Raw genomic sequence first — 17,668 nt, forward strand, 5'->3', positions numbered from 1 at the left:
GGATTCTCTGTTTCGGGCACGAGAGGCGAAGCCCTGACGCGTTTGACCCAGTTTTTCAAGACGATGAATTTAGTCAATTCAGAAATGCCCAAGGCGCCAGCCAAGACTCAGTTCATGTCCTTCCATTGCTGGCCGACTGGGTTGTCGACGTGGTAGACAGGGTGGGACGCTCTGGGGTTCAAGATGAGATCGGCCACGACTCCCGCGCTGAGATCGACGGGCACCCACTGCATGACGCCGTCCAGGTCGGGCCAGACACCCAGGACCTGGGCAGACTTGATGAAGAAGGGCAGGTGCTCGATAGTGTTCCAATACCCACTCGCCGACGAGCCCGCAATCTGTCCCGGGCGGGTCACCTGCCAACGAAACAGGGCTAGGAACTTGTGAAGGGTTTCGTCGAGAAGCGCCTCGCAGACCCATTTCGCCTCGGCGTACCCAATAGACACCGTGGCCGAGACGGGGAGGCGGCGCTCGAGAACGCGTCCAGTGGTCCCGGAGTTGCCGACGACGCCAATTGACGAGACAAACTGAAAGCCGACTCGGACCCTGCTGCGGCCAGGCGCTACGGCCGCGTCGCGCGCCAGGTCCAACAGGTTCTTCATAGACTGAAGCTGCGGCGCGAATGCGGAGACGGTGCGTGTCCAGCTCATTGGGGAGGCATTGTGGATAATGTGGGTGATGTTTTGCACGAGCCAGGTGTATTCGTGTACAGGCAGGCCGAGTTACGGCTTGGCCGTGTCTGTTGCCAGTACACGAAGTTTCGCGCGGGCTGCGGGTTTCAACATAATGTTCCTTTCCTGGAAAGCGTCTTGCTGTTGTTTGAGGGCAGACACGCTGATGGACTCGCGGTTGACGCATACGACCTGGGCCACGGAGGGATTTTCCGCCAACTTTTGCACAATACCTACGTGACCCCAAGCTTCCCGTAGCCCTAGTCATGAGGACAACAGCGCCACGGTTGGGTGCTCTGTCGTTGTCTTGCATCTTTGCCTTAAAGCGAAGCAATTGCGGCGTGGCCCAGCCACTGGCATATTGCTGCACCAGTCTCTCTGCCTCCGTTGTCCGCGCACCATCGTCAACCCCTGTCACCTTTGTTGGGGCTGATGACTTTGATAGCCGTGGACCCTGGTCGCCTGAAGCCATGGCCATGATAACCTTCTGGTACGCATTGGCCGACGTGTTTCCATCGGTCCAGTCGACATGACCAAAGCCGGCGGCGTGCATTTCGCGTTCCCAATGCTCAGGGGTTACGGCTGCATGCTCGGGGCCGCCCCCGAGCAGGCCAAAGATGATAGAGGCCCAGGGTAAGGCACCGGGTCATTTGTAATTCACGAGGAAGCCGTCCGACCGCAAAACAGGCCGTACGTTGGACAACGATGTCACGTTAAAGGGGGTGTTGGCCAGCACCAGATGTTGTCCACGCAGCTCTTGGTCAGCAACGTTCGCCATGTCATGCACGACGAAACGCATAAAGCGGTACTGGTGCTCCAAGTGGCGGCGAGCGTCAGCCACCATGAGGGGCGACGCATCCGTGAAGGTGTACTCGACTGGCACGTCGAGGGATGCCAAAAGAGACGCCATGACGTGCGTCAGTCCTCCGGTCCCAGCTCCCACCTCGAGCACCTTGAACGTCTCTCCCTGGTGGCTGACAGGAAGGCGGTCAAAAACACCTTTCACTATTTCGCACATCTGGGAGCAGCCAGCGCGGAAGAAGGGAAACTCGGTATACAGAGCCGCTATCACCCCTAAACCATCTGGGCTGCCAAATAGGACGCTCTGGCCATCTGTCTTGCCGCTCAACATGGACGCCAGCTCCTGGTCGACGTGATAGGTCAGCCGGCTGGCCGCGACAAAGTTAGGATGCTGGGACAGCAGATCCTGCAGCATCGCATGACTGGTCTTAGGCGGCACTGTCAGCCAAGTGCGCGTCACCTGCCCGGTGTTATCGTTGGTATCGACCAGCCGCGCATCTCTCTCCAAATATCCGTATAACCACTGTCCGAGTCGGGTGTGCTGAGGGGCGAATCGCACACGGTTAAGTGGTTGGCCAGCGGCAGAGGTGCGAAGATGGCACCCAATCTTGTCAAACGCCTCGATGACCAGGATAGTACAGAGGCGGTTGCTATCAGCCAAGAAGGACCTCTCAAACTGGTCCAGGTGATAGCCGCTAAGGCTCTGGTCGGTGGCTAACTTTACTTGGCCAAACGGCGTAAGAATATCCGACATCGACAACGCCAGCGGGCTTGTCGTTGGCTTCGCCTCCGGCGGTGGCGCCAAAAGTGCGCTTGACTCTGGCCAACAGTCTGAAAAAACTGCGTCGTGCTCAACAAGAACAACGGCCGATGAGTTTCCCGAGAAGTCCCATCGTCGCCAGATTGTTCCTAGTCTTCGTCTTCTCTCGTCACGTCTTTCTTCGCCCTAAACACGGCATTCTCGAGGCACACGACGAACTTGCGCAGTGTATTGGCCTTGACCTGCTCAGTCTGATCCAGCGTGCATGCAAACACCCTTTCGACCTCGTGGCCTAGCTCCTTGCCCATAAGAGAGTCGATCCAGAAGTCTGCGATTTCGGCATCAAGTGGCATTTCATTGGGGTCCAGCCCTGTCACGGTGACGACGAGGTTACGGACCGCCTCCGTCATGTCTCTGGACTTCACGTTCGATGATTGCCTTTCTGGTTCCGTCGGTGGGTGCCTCTCATCGGTAGCCTCAGAAGAATCCTGGCCGAACAGCGCGTTCTCGACACATGCGACAAACTTGCGCAGCGTCGTAGCTTCCATCTGCTGGGCCTGATCCAACGTACATTTGAACATCCTCTCCACTACGTGGCAGAATTAGCGCTTTTCAACAACCATATCTTTTGTTCTGCATTTTTTTTTTCTTTTTGCACGCTTACCCTCACGCCCAAGTTCCATTCCCATGAGCGAGTCGCTGCCATAGTGGGTAATCTCGGCGTCCAGCTCCAGCTCGCTGGCTTCTATCCCCGTTAGACGGGCTACCAAGCCGCGCACTTCATCTGTCATATCTCGTCGAGCTGAGGATGACGCAGACTGTGCCTTGCTCTTCGGGGAAGGCTTTTGTGCGGAAGAGTTGACTGTTGGCGTAGTGTTGATGTGAGCATTCCGAGGAGCAGGCTTGAGTTGATGTGAGTGGACATTAGGCACAGGTTTGAGGCGCAAAACAGACTCGTCCTTGGTCCTCATCCGGAGCATCCGGTTCATGGACGCCTTCGCCACGCGTCCCCACTGTACGCCCAGCATGACTTCAACAAGCTCTCCCGTCGTGGGATTGAAGATGAATTGAAGATGAACATGTCCGTAGTGTAGGACCTCTCGCCCTGTCGCGCATGGCGTGCATGCACATGCCACATATCGACAGCAGCATGCTCGGCCATCTTATGGCTCGGTGCCCGCATCAGCAGCTTAACCCCCTTGGCAATATAAATGTCATCGTTCGCTGTGGACGTCTCCGGACTCATGAGGTTGGTCAACATACCACCGATCTGCGCAAAGGAGTCGCTTAGTGGCGCGTCAAGCCATGTGTCGCTGCGCCGGTGCTTCATGTCCAGCTGCACCACACCAGCGCACTCATTTCCGCATCCCACGACATAGCGCACGCCGCGGTAGATGTCGGAATAGTCGAAAAACATGCCAAAGGCCCGATACACCTGCCGGCCCTGCAGTATTTCCACCCCGACGTCGGCCAGGCGGGCATGGAGAAGTTCCTGAGTGACCGACAAAACGAGTCAACTGTGAAAACTCCTTGGTATATTGGTGATCTTCCAACGAACGCACTTGCACACATGCATCCACATGTATATCATGTCTTCCCGATTCATTTTCCACGCTGAAAAAGCAGGCATTCCACTCCTGACCAGGATCAGTCGCCACCAGGTCCAGATAGAAGACACGCGACGGATCGAAGCAGATAGGAGAGTGGTTGACCATGTCACGCACGGCGGGCTGCATGGTGCCTGCCTCCTTCCATTCAAGATGGAGGCTGAGCACGACCTTAATCATTATGTCGAATTCGAGCGTAGCTGGACAGATGGACGCCGTGTGGGCAACCACATGGCCGAAACCAGTTCCATGTAACGGCCCGATTCGGGGTTGATACGGAAACGGGAATGCTTCTTGCGGCTATCCTAGTATCTGACAAGTCCCACATCGCTAATGGCCTCTTGTGTTCCGCTTCTCTTGGAAGTGAACCGGTTTGTTCTAGGAGCACTTTAGCGGCTCTTTGCTTGACTTCTTCCAATAGAGACTATATCGGCAGCCAGTGCCGCGAGGACGACGATTTGTGGAACTGGTACGGCGGCAAGACCAATGTCGTGTAGTCGTGCGACTGCAGCTGGAGGTGAGCCCAAAACATCACCCGTAGACCCTGTTTCCACAGTGAGGCCGTGGCATTTGTTAGGCCGTCAAAGCCAGGCTCACAATTTGTCACGGAAAGGCTTTGGAAGTGTTGGTCCCGTTGTGAAGTCTGAGCCAGCGCCCGTTCTGCCATAGCGGTGACGGCGGAGTTCGAACCAGCCTTCAAGAAAATAGCTTGCGGATTTTTCTTAGACAGGCGCTGCACTGCATGGTTGAAAAAGATAGGCCGGCGCATGTGTTGGGGAATATGTCCAATCCAACTGGCCATTGCTCGCCTCTTCTGTGGCGCGTTCGATTGGGACGACAGGCGGTTGGAATTCTATTCCCTTGCCAATCTGTCCCAAGCCTTCCGCCAACTTCTCAACAAGCTTGGAATGGAATGCGTTGGTCATACTGAGTCGTTTGCTCCTGATATGGGGAAATTTGCCGTGGATAAGGAGTTGTACTGCGTCTACTGCCGCCGTGGTTCCAGCTAGCGTGAAGCTGCGCGGACCGTTGTAGCACGCAATGCTAACTGAGCCGTCTGAATTAGGGGTGCGATTTGCCTCTTGTACAAGCTCGTGGACAACCGACTCGTCGGCCTCAACAGCCATCATTGCTCCCGATTCAGGTTCCCACGAACCGCGCACCAGCTTGGCCCTCTCTATGACGAGCCGGACGGTATCTTGTAGTTTCAACACACCAGCCACGCATAGAGCAGTAATCTCACCAAAAGAATGGCCAACAACTGCTGCAATTCTAGACCTGAGACCACAATCCTCTCAACTCTTTGCGCAGGCGTACTGCATTGCAAACAACATAGTTTGTAGCTTGACGGGATTCTGGACAGGCTCGCGCGAGAAAATGTCTGGGAAGATGCTCGGTTCACCTAGAGACGTCACCACCGAGTCAACACGATCCGGATGCTGGCGAAAGATGGTTATACTGTCGTAAAGCTTACGGTCCAGCCTAACGAATAGTGAAACCTGGCCGCCAAAGCACAGAATGACCGGCCTCTCAGCCTTGACTTTAGTGATACCAGCAGCGTCTAGGTCAGAACCTCCGCCCCCCTGCAGCAACTTTTGATCAAGCTCAGTAAGAGAGCTGCAGGTGAAGATGTAGCCCTCCGCCCACGGTTAGACTGTCGTCTCATATTGAAGGAGATATCAGCCAGCGAGTTAGGGCTTTTGTGTAATGAAGACAGGTACGAGGCTAGTTTCGTGCAGTAAGCTGTGATGGCCCGAGAATCAATACCAGGAATCCAAAAGGGATATTGACGGTTCTCATCGGGGCTTCTCGATATGCCACTCGACGGCTCCTTCGCTTGGGCGACAATCATGGACGCATTGCTACCGCAAGCACCGTAATTGTTAATGATGGCAACCTTGTGGTCATCATCCCATGACCGCAGATCAGTGACCACCTCCAAAATGTCATCCTCCCGTACATTAATATTATGGTTCATCTTTGTGTGGCTGGCCTGGAGCGGAATGAAGCGTTGTTGCATCATCATCATAGTGACCTTAGTGAGTGAAATAACATCTGATGCTCCCTCAGCGTGGCCCACGAATCCCTTGGCTGATCCAATGGCCAGATTCCTTTCACGGCCAGACGCTGGCCCTCCAAGGGCGGAGCGGATACTATCATATTCGGCCGGATCGCCTACAGCTGTACCCTGTACTAAATGTTAAGCAGTGAGGTTAAACTGAACAAAGAAATGAACCCAGGGGGCTCCATGCCTAAAGGATTCAGAATTCCCCTTAAACCCAATCTGTCGTGTGGTCTGATGTTCCTCATCAGTGGCCGATTGTCCACGCACCTGGGTAGGGTATCCTGTACGGTCATCAGGCCGAATCGCTATTCGATCTCTGACACATACATTGTACGTAGACTTTGCAGGAAACTGCACCATCCTACGTCTGCAGTGTCCCGTATTCTGCCCGCAATAGCCCGTAGAGTGTAGGGACAACCTATATATAGGCTAGACAGGCAATACATCCATGGGCTTTTGTGTGAAGCTACGCTGCACTCTATAACTCTAAACAGACTCTCTGAACTACACTCAACTATTCAGGGATTTCCAAGCTTTATGACCGTGGTACGGTTGCTATAGAGCATATGTCAACCCATTCTTCTGTAGCTGTGAACCGTAAGTTACATACAATATCATGGGTCAAGCGGGGCCATGCGTGAACTTCAACACATAACAGTACGCAAGGCCATAGGTTCAATGATCTATGTCATTTGCACTTTCGATCATCGTTCCCGTTGATTGTTGGTACTAGGGCTGTGGGAAAAGTTACTGAGATGTTTTGTGGGGTGCCTGTCAGCTTAACTTTAAATATTCGCGCTTGGTAGCTATGCATCCCCGCCTAGTCTTCAACATCGCCGTCAATCATGAAGCCATGTACTCCATATACATGACTTCATGCAAGGGTAGACCTTCTAACCATTTCCATGGATATCAAATCCGAGGACAACTCTAGTACACGCTTCATGATCCGTATGACTAGTTCAACAGGTTATGGCGCAAGCGTTAATGCTGGAGGTATAAAGAACTGTCACTTACTCAGTATACATAGCTATTTCAATTACAACCACAGTAATAACAATCCGAGTAACCTAGCAAAGACGCTAATCTCTACTCTATGTCTCTAGGCTCTTACCACAGCGTTCCTACCACTGGTAGCCTGCATTCCTCATTCTTTCCCCGACCAGACTCCTCTGATAAACCAGCTAGACGCTCCCACGGCAACTAAGGGAGCCCCACTCTGGGCAGTTGCACACCGGGTCTCGTACATCAAAAGCCTTGATATAGCCCTCAGCAATGGCGCAAATGCCATCGAGATGGACATGTGCCCCTATGAGGAGGGGTGGTTTGTGAACCACGACTGTTCATCACCAAGTGCATCACCCGAAGGCAAGCAAAGCGCGGCAGACATGTTCCGAGCCATCGGGCAGAGAAGAAACGCCAGCGACACGATGGGATTTGTTTTTCTGGACCTGAAGAATCCTAGATGCTCGAGTTCACCTGCCTGCAGACTATCCACGCTGCAAAATCTGGCCCGAAAGTATCTCGAGCTGTATGGTGTTCGCGTCCTGTACGCCTTCACAGACCCTGATAATAGCGTCGCATTCCGATCGATCGGCGAATCTTTAACCACTGATGAAGCTGTGAGTGTTATTCGACCGTTTGCTGGCGCCGAAAAGATTTTGAAAAATTTCGAGGGTCAGGGGAAGCTTATCCCAACGGCGAAGAGAGTCATGGACAAAGGCGTGTCAGTATTCTAGGACCTCGGGTTTGGCGACTGTTCTAATAGAGGGATTGATGAGTACAAGATCTTCTCTCAGATGAAGAAAGGGTCCTGCATCCGCGATCAGCAGCACGACTTCGCTAGGGTATTCACCTGGACTACAACAACCGAAACCGGGAACCTTGCAAATATGTTGTTGGAGAAATCCGGCGTCGATGGCCTGCTGTATGGACACGGTATGAAAGAGTATGATGCCAGTGCTTGTTCTGCCGCTCTAGATGTCATAAATTGGGTTGAGCGCAATTCGGATCACTATTACATGGCGACTAATAGTGACAGGCAATGGTAACTTTTAAATAGTTTAGAACGTGCTTTGTATTGTATTTTGTCGAATGTGTCCATACCTGGTTAGATAGTAGCCCCGTTCTAAAGATCGTTGTGAGGGCTGACTGAGAGAGGGCGTAGGTATGATTTTTATCAAACTAGATGAATCGACACTTCAAGGGTCATGGGACCTTTTGGAGGTCAAACGGTATTCATTATGGTCGGCATATTTGTTTATCGTTTACTTGTTCACTTAGTAGTTAATTAATCTCGTATTTCAAGTTAATTTGAAAGAACAGCAACAAAAAGCACTCATAAACATGGATCCTTCTGTTCCCGAACGGAGTTCGTCCTTCGATCCCGCTCTTGTCGAACTCCGTTTCTTTACTTCCACAACCAACTCAACCCGCAACACTCATTATGCACCGCATTAGTAGGGGATTGGCCCGTACGGTCAGGCCTGCGCTGTTTGTGCCCCGTGCTAAGTGTAAACGTATTCCCCGTGCTAGTGGCGGTAATTGCGAGAAGCGACGCTTTCTCAGGCTCTATGGATTGAAAGAATCGTGCACTATCCACCATATCTAACCAAACAATTAATAGCAATAATGCTGCCAGTATTAAGGGCTGTGATTCCTGCCACCTCCATCCACGTCCGACTCATAACCGATTTACCGAGCTTCTAGGCAATAGAGTTGGTGTCCTAGATTTATATTTATAGCGGTGTGCGAGCAAGGGCCTGCGTGTACTACTCCAATTAGAGACACAAGGATTGAAATCATTTAGCTCCAGAGAAATTACATCCATGCACTGGAAGTTGCTGCAGTGTATCGACATTCGCTATTCTTGGCTCCTGGTTTGTCTGTTTCTGATGTTCTTGCGTCTTCCTGGCGTCTGCAATGTGTGATCCAAATCTATTGAGCAGTTTCAAGGTCAGTGTTGGCTATACCATAATATTCATAGTATTACTTTTTTGCTTATTATATCGAAACCATATCTTTGTTTTTTTGCAGACATATGTTTCCCCTTGTTAATTATTATCTTTTTCTCTCGCTATGCTTGTTTCAGGGCATACCAACCTACCATAAAATGGCAAGAAACCTTGAGCCCTTGCAGTGCGATTTCTCCTTACTGCTACGGTTACATCCCCATCATCTGATCACTTCTAACCCTCTTATCTAACATCAATTGACTTCCCACCTCGTGTGGATTTGCGCAACAAAATATTTAAGATCCTATCTGTTAGGGGGGATACCGAGGAGTCTCAGTATCTACTACAATGTCCTCTGTCTGGATATTATCACCCATTGAAGATGTGCATACCGAAGTTGCTCCATTCCTTCAAGCTGATCGAGACTATGACCGAATTGAGACAGCCATGCCTGGTATAAAAGACGACATCGACGAACAGAATCCACCAAAGTGGCCTTGCTCAGGGTCCCTGATTGCTTTATTCTTCATCTTTCTTGCAATTGAAATGGGCATTCGGATGTTGCTCCCACCATTGGGCCGTATCATAGAATCAATTGTCTGTCTACACTACTGGGAAGTGCATAATCCAGGCAGGATAGGCCCCTCGGGACGGGTGCCAGAAAAGCTGTGTAAGATCACCGAAGTGCAGACGGTGTTCGCCGTTGTTGAGGGGTACTGGTTCTTCTTCCATTCATTATTGAGTAGAGCACCCATCTTCACTTTACAGAAAGACAATGTTAAGTATAAGCAGGCGCCCTATTTGCAATTCCATACAGCCTCCTAGCAGATAAGCTCGGATGTAAACGTGTCCTCCGTCTTACTGTGGCTGGCTTTCTACTCAATGGTATCATGCTGACAACACCGTTGTACTATTCTAACATTTTTCCCGCTCCGGCGATCTGGCTTGCACCTCTGAGCTGGGTTGTGGGTGGTGGCCCCGTGTTCCTGTTCGCCATTCTTTGGAACAGGGTAGCGGAGGTGACGGAAGACGCTCAACGAGAAATTGTATTCTTGCGGCTGGGCGTCACAACAATGGTCGCCGATTTCATCGCGAGTGCTATCGGCTCAGGACTGATGAATCTGGACCCCTGGATACCATTCATGATGGGTCATTGCTTTAATCTCGTCGGACTGATAGGTGTGCTTTTTCTGCGAGAAACTACACCCGTGTTTTCGCCCTCGGCTTGTCCGGAGCGACTATGTAGTATTGAAAATGCATTTGTTGAAGAGTGTACACCCATACATTACGAAGACCAAGTCGATCGAACCTGCTGTGGCTCTTACGCCTGCAACACCGATCATAATTTGCCGAGCCTCGCTATTCGTGTTAAACTGCGGCGAGTTATCACCACGTACCTCTCCCTATTTACCAACTACCGAATCTTGCTTCTTCTCCCTGCATTTTTCATCTGCAACGTTATCGGGGGTAACGGCTTCTTAGTTCAATATATATCTGTTCGCTTCGCCTGGACCCTCGCCAGCGCCAGCCTTGTTGTTTCCCTCCAGCCTGCTCTCAATATCCCAGTCCTATTCTTCATTCTCCCCTACATATCAAAACGACTTCATCGACGGGTATCCCCGCAAAAGACAGAGATATACCTCTCACGATTCAGCATCGTCTGTCTTACTCTATCGATATTTGGGGTTGGGATCTCATCATCCCTATTCATTCTCCTTCCCAGTATGATACTCCATGCAGCAGGGTCTGGCTTTTTGCTTTTAGCACGGTCAATAATTACACGAATGGTCGAGACGGACAAAACTACAAAGCTATACACGATCCTGGAAGGGTTACAGGCTGTAGGCAATGTCGTGGCTATCTTTATCCTAACGAATGTGTTCAGAATGGGATTGGGCCTGGGAGGAGCGTGGATTGGGCTGACATGGTTGGTAACCGGGGTTCTCTTTGCGGTGATGGGATTAGGGGTGTGGATGATCTGAATTACCGATGACCTAGTTGTGTAAATTTTCATTTAGTCAAGATCTTGACTCTGGTTTTTCGTTCTGTGAGATCATATTCTTCATCTTGACTTGGCCCTCAGTAGAGTCATCAGAGCGAGCCCCCTTCAGCGGCTGCCGTGTTTCAATCCCCTTATTCATTGTGTGCCCCTTCACAAACAAGCTGGTGATAAGCCCCACCGCTGAAGCAGAGCCCAGCGCAACCCAAACATCCCCCAACGACTTTGCATATGCTGTCCGTAAATTCACCCTATCGTCCTGAACCGCCACCATCTCAATCACCCGCACCAAAGCAGACGCATCTCGTGAGTACTCCGCAGCCTTATCCGCCAGATGCGGAATCTGTCGTACATAAACCTTCATGCGATTCTGAAAAATAACCCCGCCAAGAGTAACTCCCACACCACGACCAAGACTGCGGAACGTGCCAAACAATGTAACAGACATGGGTATAAGCTCCGGTGGTGCAGAGGCCTGCATCCCCAGCATAATGGAGGGCAGCAGAAACGCGATGCCAAGACCCACCGGCACGTTGAGGAAGATCCACTGTGCGATTCTAGTTTCCACACCCAGGGGGTAAAGGAGGCCGAGCCCGATGGTGCATACAACCCAGCCTGTCCATAATGCCCAGCGGTAGCGGCCCAATTTGGCGATAGCAATGGAAACACCAATACCCACTGGTCCGATTGTTAGAGTCTGTGGGAAGATAGCGAGACCTGCGACGGTAGTGCTGTATCCTTTGACGGCTTCGTAATATAATGGTAGGTAGTATAGTAAGGTCCACATGATGAGTCCAAGAAGGAATACACCGAGGTAATTAATAGCGGAGGAGACATTCGAGTAAATCAGTGGCGGGATGAACGGATTGCGAGCGACATGATGCTCGTAGGTCATGAACGCAATTAAACCCGCTGCTCCAAATATCAACGGGACCAGGGTGTGCCATGAGGTCCAAGGGTAGATGACTCCTCCCCACGCGAGAGGTATAAGAAACGAAGTTAATGATGACATAAAAAGCACGATGCCAGCATAGTCAATGTTAGAAAGCCGACATCGTAACGAAATAGACTCCGCTTCAAGCTGCAAAAAGAGAGTCAGGAGGATGAGGCCGACACCCGCAAATGGGAGGGTAATCCAAAAGATCCATCGCCAGCTGGCATGCTGTGCAAGTGCCCCTCCAATCAATGGGCCTGTAATATAGCCGATGGTGGATAGGACACTCATCAACCCGTACCATTTCCCTCTATCGCGAAGGGGAATGATATCCGTCAGAATCACATCAGCCATTACGGAAACACCCCCTGCACCGCATCCTTGGAGGCATCGCCCCAATAGTAAGACCGTGAAGTTGTGCGAGACCGCCCCGAGAATGGATCCTGTTATTAAGATGACCAGGGAGGAAAGAATGGCGAATCTGCGGCCGCATATGTCGGAAATGAGGGAGATTATCGGCTGGCATACAGTCGAGGAGAGGTAGAAAGACGTTCCTACCCAGAAGGCCTCAATCGATGTTCCATTGAGAGCTCTAGTGATGATCTGCCACGAAGGATATTGGTGGGCCGATCAGTAGGAGTTTCAAATAGCATAAGTCAAATAAGCGACAAGAACAAGGGAGGCTGGGGAAAATTCGGAAGCGGCGGCAGAAGGTTCAGCAGAATATTAGTGTACGAACCGGCAGAGCAACCGATAAAGAGGTCGAATCCAGCACGGCAGCAAAATCAACAAGCGCTAGGGTGTAAGTGATAATATGGACTCTCCAAGCGGTCCTAGAGCTGGTTGCAGTCATTTCGTAGTTCGCCTCTAGTCATCTCAATGAAATCTATGGTTGTGTGAGCCACTGCGGATATTTTATATAAATACAGACGGTCCAAAAACTGCATTTCCAATTTCCTCATGACTTTGGATGACTTTCATAGGACGAATCCAATAAGGTTTCTCTAGCCCCCTCTCCTTCAGCGGTGAAGGTTGCCATGAAACCCCTGGCATGATACTCAGTTCAAGGGTGACTGCAGGAAATGCGGCCAATCTTCAAGGGGTCTCCTCGTCACTACATGCGTGATACGCTAGGTTTATGCACTTGTGTTGTTGTTTGTAATCTAATATGCACCATGCCATCCACATGATCCTACACAACGATCCTGGAAAGTATCGCGTATCAGTAAGAAATATTTCGCAATCATTCTACAAAATGAGGTAGAATTGATTGGCCTCATGTTTTCCTGTGCATCACAGGTCGTCTCTTGTAACGCAAAGCCTGGCCCCCCTGAGCAGGCTCTATCCACTCGCAATCAGTGAATGCCTGCCATAGACCCCCAAGATAAGAATTCTCTCTATCATTAATATAGTTATCCCCAATGAGCGGGATGATAGCATCTGTCGCTTCTTTGGCATGGTAGAATGGTATTTGCCTGGGGCCACGGTTAGCTAATTACTGCCCCTGGCTATTTGAACTTACGGGAACAAATGATGGACAACATGGTAGTCAATGATGTTGTGGAAGAAGAATCTTCCAATAACACCAAAATCCCGATCCACTGTCCCAAGTGAACCTTTGAGGAAGGTCCAGTCCGACTGGTCATATTTCGGTACATCCGGGTGAATGTGGTGAAGGTAAGTGATTGCAACTACGGGACACTTAGCGGGGTGACAGATAAGACTGGGGATAGAACACGCTCTCCTTACTGTACCAATGGTTCACCCAAAGACATGGCACAATGTACAGGAAAAACATAGTCGAAAACCCGACACTCTTCGCCAAGTACCATAGGCCAGAGGTTGTCAAGCCCAGGCCAATATCCGAAGCTACAATCGTCCATATATCCCAATGACTGTGCAGCGCCAGCAATGCCCGGACTGCATTTTCTCTCCACCATCGCCAGGTTCTCCGAGGGCGGCCCATGTTTCGTAACGTGAGCCGCAGACATCCGGTCATGTATACGAGCCATCCGAAAGTCTGGTGGACGATGATGCGGAAAAGAGTGACGATTGGCGCGTCGGCCGTAAGCTCCTCTATCGCTTCAGGGCAGATTCCCAGATTTGCCGCAAATGTTTCTCTGTGTAAAGGGATGTAGTTGTAGTCCTTTTGTAGATTGTTGGTGTACAAGTGATGCTGCTTATGAAGAGACCTCCAGGTAAAGAATGGCGTGAAGAGGGCAGAATGAACTACCCATCCAACGGCATCATTGGCACGCGGAGATGGTGAGAACGCACCATGACCACACTCGTGCCCTAGCACGAATAAGCCTGTTCCACACAATCCCTGGAGAAAGCCGTAAAGGGTCCAGGCCAATGCCCGGTGCCAAGGATTGGCGATGACCGGGATATATTGCAGCGCAGCAAGTGCGAGTGTAGCGATAATTAAAAGGTCTCGAGCAAGGTATGAGAACGATCTCACATAGGATGGTTGAAAGCAGTGAGTTGGTATAGCTTCGCGAAGCTCACGTATACCGGGCTCCTGTAGCCGCATTAGATACATCCATAGCTCTACCGTTTGAACCAACCGTTCTACAGTCGGTCGATGAGGGCGTCTCCATGGCTGCAAGACACGATGGTGTGGATTCTTCTGTTCCTTTCGTATATATTTCCTGCAAAGAGGGCAGGTATATTCTTTTGACCTACAGCCAACGCTTCTCCCGAGACAGGATATATATTTACTCTGGCACCCCACTCCCCTCGCATACTGAACATTCCCCAAGTGTTAAGCTTACAGGTGTACAAACCATCCCAGTGAAGCTAGCGGTACTTGAATGAAATAGCGGTCAGGATTATGGGAATACTGCACTAAAAAGACACAGTCTTGCATGTTCGCATGATGAGTTGCATAATGCATGCAGATCAGAATACCAAGCACCCTAGCTTGACAAAAATGAGTGAGGAACCATAGATACTACTGTGATACTAACGCATCAAAGTCGCGACCTGTTAGCTTTTGTGGAGATAAATAAAGGACATAAACACATAATTAACGATTTGATACCAAGGTGGGTCAAAAGTCTGATTACACTAGCGCGTTCCCGCGACGCGTCGAAAGAACCCACCTTTTTCAACCACCTGCTATTACATCAAAATGAGGGCTTTTGGGACGGAGATAAGTGGAAATCGAAGGCCTAATGCAGAGGCTTTCTCCTGAGACTTGAGCAGCCATTTTATCTGCTCTAGAAAACAAGGCATCTCCAACTCAATTGGCTAAGCAATTTGGTGTCAGTCGCAATATAATCTATTCAACAGAAAAGCGCTTTCTACGCAATCATATCTTATAATCACTTCATAGAAAGGAGAGACCTGCAAAGCTTAATCATTCTACTAAGCGCTATATCTATCTGTTGGCTCACTGGAGACCAAAACTTAGCTACAGAGCCCTATATACAAATAGTGATTCTGGGGTCTCTACCTTAACAATCCAGCGGGTTCTTAAGCGATTTCATTTAAAAAAAATGGAAAAGCAAGAAGCGTATAGCTCTAAGGCCTAAGGTAGCCAAAAAGTGTCTTCAATTTATGTGTGTGTGGCTAAGATATACTAACTGAAATAAACTATATTTTCTGATAAATACTTAGTGTAGAGAAAGTCTAATTTCTCTACTTAATATGTCTTTTGTTTCTCAAATAAAGCCTACAGGCGTGATCTAGTGAATCTAATAACTCATGAAAAAGATATTTCCTAAATAGTATAGAATTCTATATGGCTAGGTAGCCGATCTGATTTGATCATTATAGAGCAGGATGAATTAGCTTGCCAGGACAGTTATTTAATGAAATTATATATTGCTTGCTTAGAAACGGGCCTCTTACCAATCTATAAATCCGGCACTATATTTCAGCAGGATAATGCAAAACTTCATGTTTCAGCTAAAGCACAGGACTGGTTCAAATCCTATAGAATTTGGGTTCTGGATTGGCCATCTCATTTGCGTGATTTAAACCCTATAGAGCACATCTGGGCCCTGCTTAAGTGCAAGCTTTTGGAGCTCTACCCTATGCTCTTTCTAGGGGGAAGATCATAAATTGACTGGACGCGCTTTAGAAAGCATTTTCAGGAAGCTTGATAAGCTATATCCCAGGAGGTGATAGACCACTTAATTCAATCTATGCCTCGTAGACTTCAAGCTGTACATCGAGCACGTGGCTGGTATACAAAGTATTGAATGAGGAACCTATAGAACTCATTTGTAGATTAAATCCATTTGAATTTGTTGAGAAAATCGATTTTGAATTTGTTACTTTTTTTTTGATTTTTTTGAGTGTAATCAGACTTTTGACACACTATTGTACTTGTGCTAGTTGTGACAGCCCTGGTAAGATGAAATAGATAAGGAATCGATTTGTACTCAGATAGGTGACTCTGTACGGAAATTTCTAACCTTAGGAAGGAAACGAAGCTATTGAGGTGATCACCGCTCAGAGATATGGTGTTCGTGAGTCCTGTGACCTCGAGACACGTAAGGTAGGGTTTAGGATATCACGACAGGCAGGATTGTGAGACTAGTCTTAAAACTAGAAGGCAGCGAACTGAGGCCATAAGCTATAGCCGCAGCTTCTCGGACCTTGCGATCAGGGTACATTTTGCATTTAGAGCACCACCAAGACGGTGTAATATTCAGGTTCCGTTAAGCGTAGCGGAATCTGGGTAACACGTTGTTTTTGATAGTAAAACTCAGAATCCATCCATTTTACTCCTTGTCACTGTGAATCAGTCCCAGATTATCTCCCTATGCTAGTTCATTATGCAGATAGGCCACATTTGTGATTTCAGTAACTTTACCTTAGCTTGCGTAGCCCACGGATGGTTTTTAGGGGATATTCTTTTTGCATTCTGGTTAGAAATATTCCAGCCAAGACTTTATATGTATATCTATGCAAACATAGTATTAGAAACATCGACTTTCAATCAATATAATTTCGATTAAATGATCATATGATATGGTATTTATTCATAAAGCTTATCTAGTTTTGAAAATATTTCATAAGCTTTACCACGGCAGCAAGCGGGTTGAGCCACCAGCATCTATTACTATATCATAATAGGTCTCATAACTGAAAGTACTGTGGAATGATTGCTGCGAGTTTCATTAACCATACTTCATAGTGCCATACCAAATGTCGCTTCCAATCCATTTATAGGTCACGGAAAAATAGGTGCCGGTTTGTAGTCGATAAACATGCATTATTCACTCTCCACCACTGGAACTGGAAGCTAACTGTTAACAACGGGTGCCGTGTAATACAGAGTCAAGCAACTTACCGTCCATATCCGCGTCAGGATCGATCATCTTTTCATTGGAGCTCTTGTGGGCTTCGTTTGAAACAGGGGTGCCCATCCATTCGCGAGGAAGTTGGGTAACACCGAGGCTTCGACGGGCCTACAACGACAACAATTAATTTCAAGGAATAAATTCAATCCTTCTAATATTACTTACGGGGGCACCACCACCACCACCGCCAGCCTGGGCGGTCATAGCAAGCGTAAAAAAGGCCAGAACGAACTGAAACTTCATGGTGTCGTTGTAGAGTGGATGTTTTGATAGGAAAACTTGGTCAGACTAGACAAAGTGTCCTTGGTTGAGGTAGAAAAGTTCCATTGAGATGGGGTGAATAGCGACATCTTTATATCTTCGATCAGCATCCCTACAAACAGTAAGTATACAACAAGATAAGGGACTCCTGATGCCTCATCTAGCGGTGAGCTATTAAGTGGTCACGCCGTCTGAATGCACTAAAAATGACAACCTAACATAGAGGATCTACCCAAATCGCAAGGGTTGACTTCGCCCTTGTCATGCTGGTGGGGTGTCAACTGTGCTTCACATCTGTGGT

General features: G+C 49.1%; 9 protein-coding genes across 9 annotated transcripts; 2 read left to right on the plus strand and 7 right to left on the minus strand.

Annotated features, from left to right (window-relative positions):
- Positions 1–107: 107 nt before the first annotated feature.
- On the minus strand, positions 108–650 carry BDW43DRAFT_314773 (uncharacterized protein; the record flags this gene model as incomplete). Its single annotated transcript, XM_032047898.1, has 1 exon — positions 108–650. The coding sequence occupies one exon, from the start codon at positions 648–650 to the stop codon at positions 108–110; it is 543 nt and encodes a 180-aa protein (XP_031896410.1).
- A 72-nt stretch (positions 651–722) lies between these two features.
- Positions 723–1,224, minus strand: BDW43DRAFT_314774 (uncharacterized protein; the record flags this gene model as incomplete). Its single annotated transcript, XM_032047899.1, has 2 exons — positions 723–904; positions 957–1,224. 2 exons carry the CDS (start codon positions 1,222–1,224, stop codon positions 723–725), a joined length of 450 nt encoding a protein of 149 aa, XP_031896411.1.
- A 1,517-nt stretch (positions 1,225–2,741) lies between these two features.
- BDW43DRAFT_287916 (acyl carrier protein) lies at positions 2,742–3,138 on the minus strand. The gene has a single exon (XM_032043209.1). The coding sequence runs from the start codon at positions 3,021–3,023 to the stop codon at positions 2,835–2,837; it is 189 nt and encodes a 62-aa protein (XP_031896412.1). The 5' UTR covers positions 3,024–3,138; the 3' UTR covers positions 2,742–2,834.
- Positions 3,139–4,561: 1,423 nt separating this feature from the next.
- BDW43DRAFT_314777 (acyl transferase/acyl hydrolase/lysophospholipase) lies at positions 4,562–5,868 on the minus strand (the record flags this gene model as incomplete). Its single annotated transcript, XM_032047900.1, has 4 exons — positions 4,562–5,111; positions 5,157–5,431; positions 5,487–5,493; positions 5,561–5,868. 4 exons carry the CDS (start codon positions 5,866–5,868, stop codon positions 4,562–4,564), a joined length of 1,140 nt encoding a protein of 379 aa, XP_031896413.1.
- A 1,008-nt stretch (positions 5,869–6,876) lies between these two features.
- BDW43DRAFT_314778 (uncharacterized protein) lies at positions 6,877–7,955 on the plus strand (the record flags this gene model as incomplete). Its single annotated transcript, XM_032047901.1, has 3 exons — positions 6,877–6,900; positions 7,011–7,634; positions 7,692–7,955. The coding sequence occupies 3 exons, from the start codon at positions 6,877–6,879 to the stop codon at positions 7,953–7,955; spliced, it is 912 nt and encodes a 303-aa protein (XP_031896414.1).
- A 1,251-nt stretch (positions 7,956–9,206) lies between these two features.
- BDW43DRAFT_302999 (major facilitator superfamily domain-containing protein) lies at positions 9,207–10,840 on the plus strand (the record flags this gene model as incomplete). The annotated part of the gene is made up of 2 exons (XM_032045350.1): positions 9,207–9,600; positions 9,651–10,840. 2 exons carry the CDS (start codon positions 9,207–9,209, stop codon positions 10,838–10,840), a joined length of 1,584 nt encoding a protein of 527 aa, XP_031896415.1.
- A 36-nt stretch (positions 10,841–10,876) lies between these two features.
- BDW43DRAFT_322078 (major facilitator superfamily domain-containing protein) lies at positions 10,877–12,644 on the minus strand (the record flags this gene model as incomplete). Its single annotated transcript, XM_032049480.1, has 2 exons — positions 10,877–12,394; positions 12,531–12,644. The coding sequence occupies 2 exons, from the start codon at positions 12,642–12,644 to the stop codon at positions 10,877–10,879; spliced, it is 1,632 nt and encodes a 543-aa protein (XP_031896416.1).
- A 423-nt stretch (positions 12,645–13,067) lies between these two features.
- On the minus strand, positions 13,068–14,324 carry BDW43DRAFT_303002 (fatty acid desaturase-domain-containing protein; the record flags this gene model as incomplete). Its single annotated transcript, XM_032045351.1, has 3 exons — positions 13,068–13,266; positions 13,314–13,482; positions 13,541–14,324. The coding sequence occupies 3 exons, from the start codon at positions 14,322–14,324 to the stop codon at positions 13,068–13,070; spliced, it is 1,152 nt and encodes a 383-aa protein (XP_031896417.1).
- Positions 14,325–17,018: 2,694 nt separating this feature from the next.
- Positions 17,019–17,349, minus strand: BDW43DRAFT_314782 (uncharacterized protein; the record flags this gene model as incomplete). Its single annotated transcript, XM_032047902.1, has 3 exons — positions 17,019–17,041; positions 17,097–17,214; positions 17,272–17,349. 3 exons carry the CDS (start codon positions 17,347–17,349, stop codon positions 17,019–17,021), a joined length of 219 nt encoding a protein of 72 aa, XP_031896418.1.
- Positions 17,350–17,668: the final 319 nt, after the last annotated feature.

This window comes from Aspergillus alliaceus (genome assembly GCF_009176365.1).
Source record: "Aspergillus alliaceus strain CBS 536.65 unplaced genomic scaffold BDW43scaffold_51, whole genome shotgun sequence".
NCBI lineage: Eukaryota > Fungi > Ascomycota > Eurotiomycetes > Eurotiales > Aspergillaceae > Aspergillus > Aspergillus alliaceus.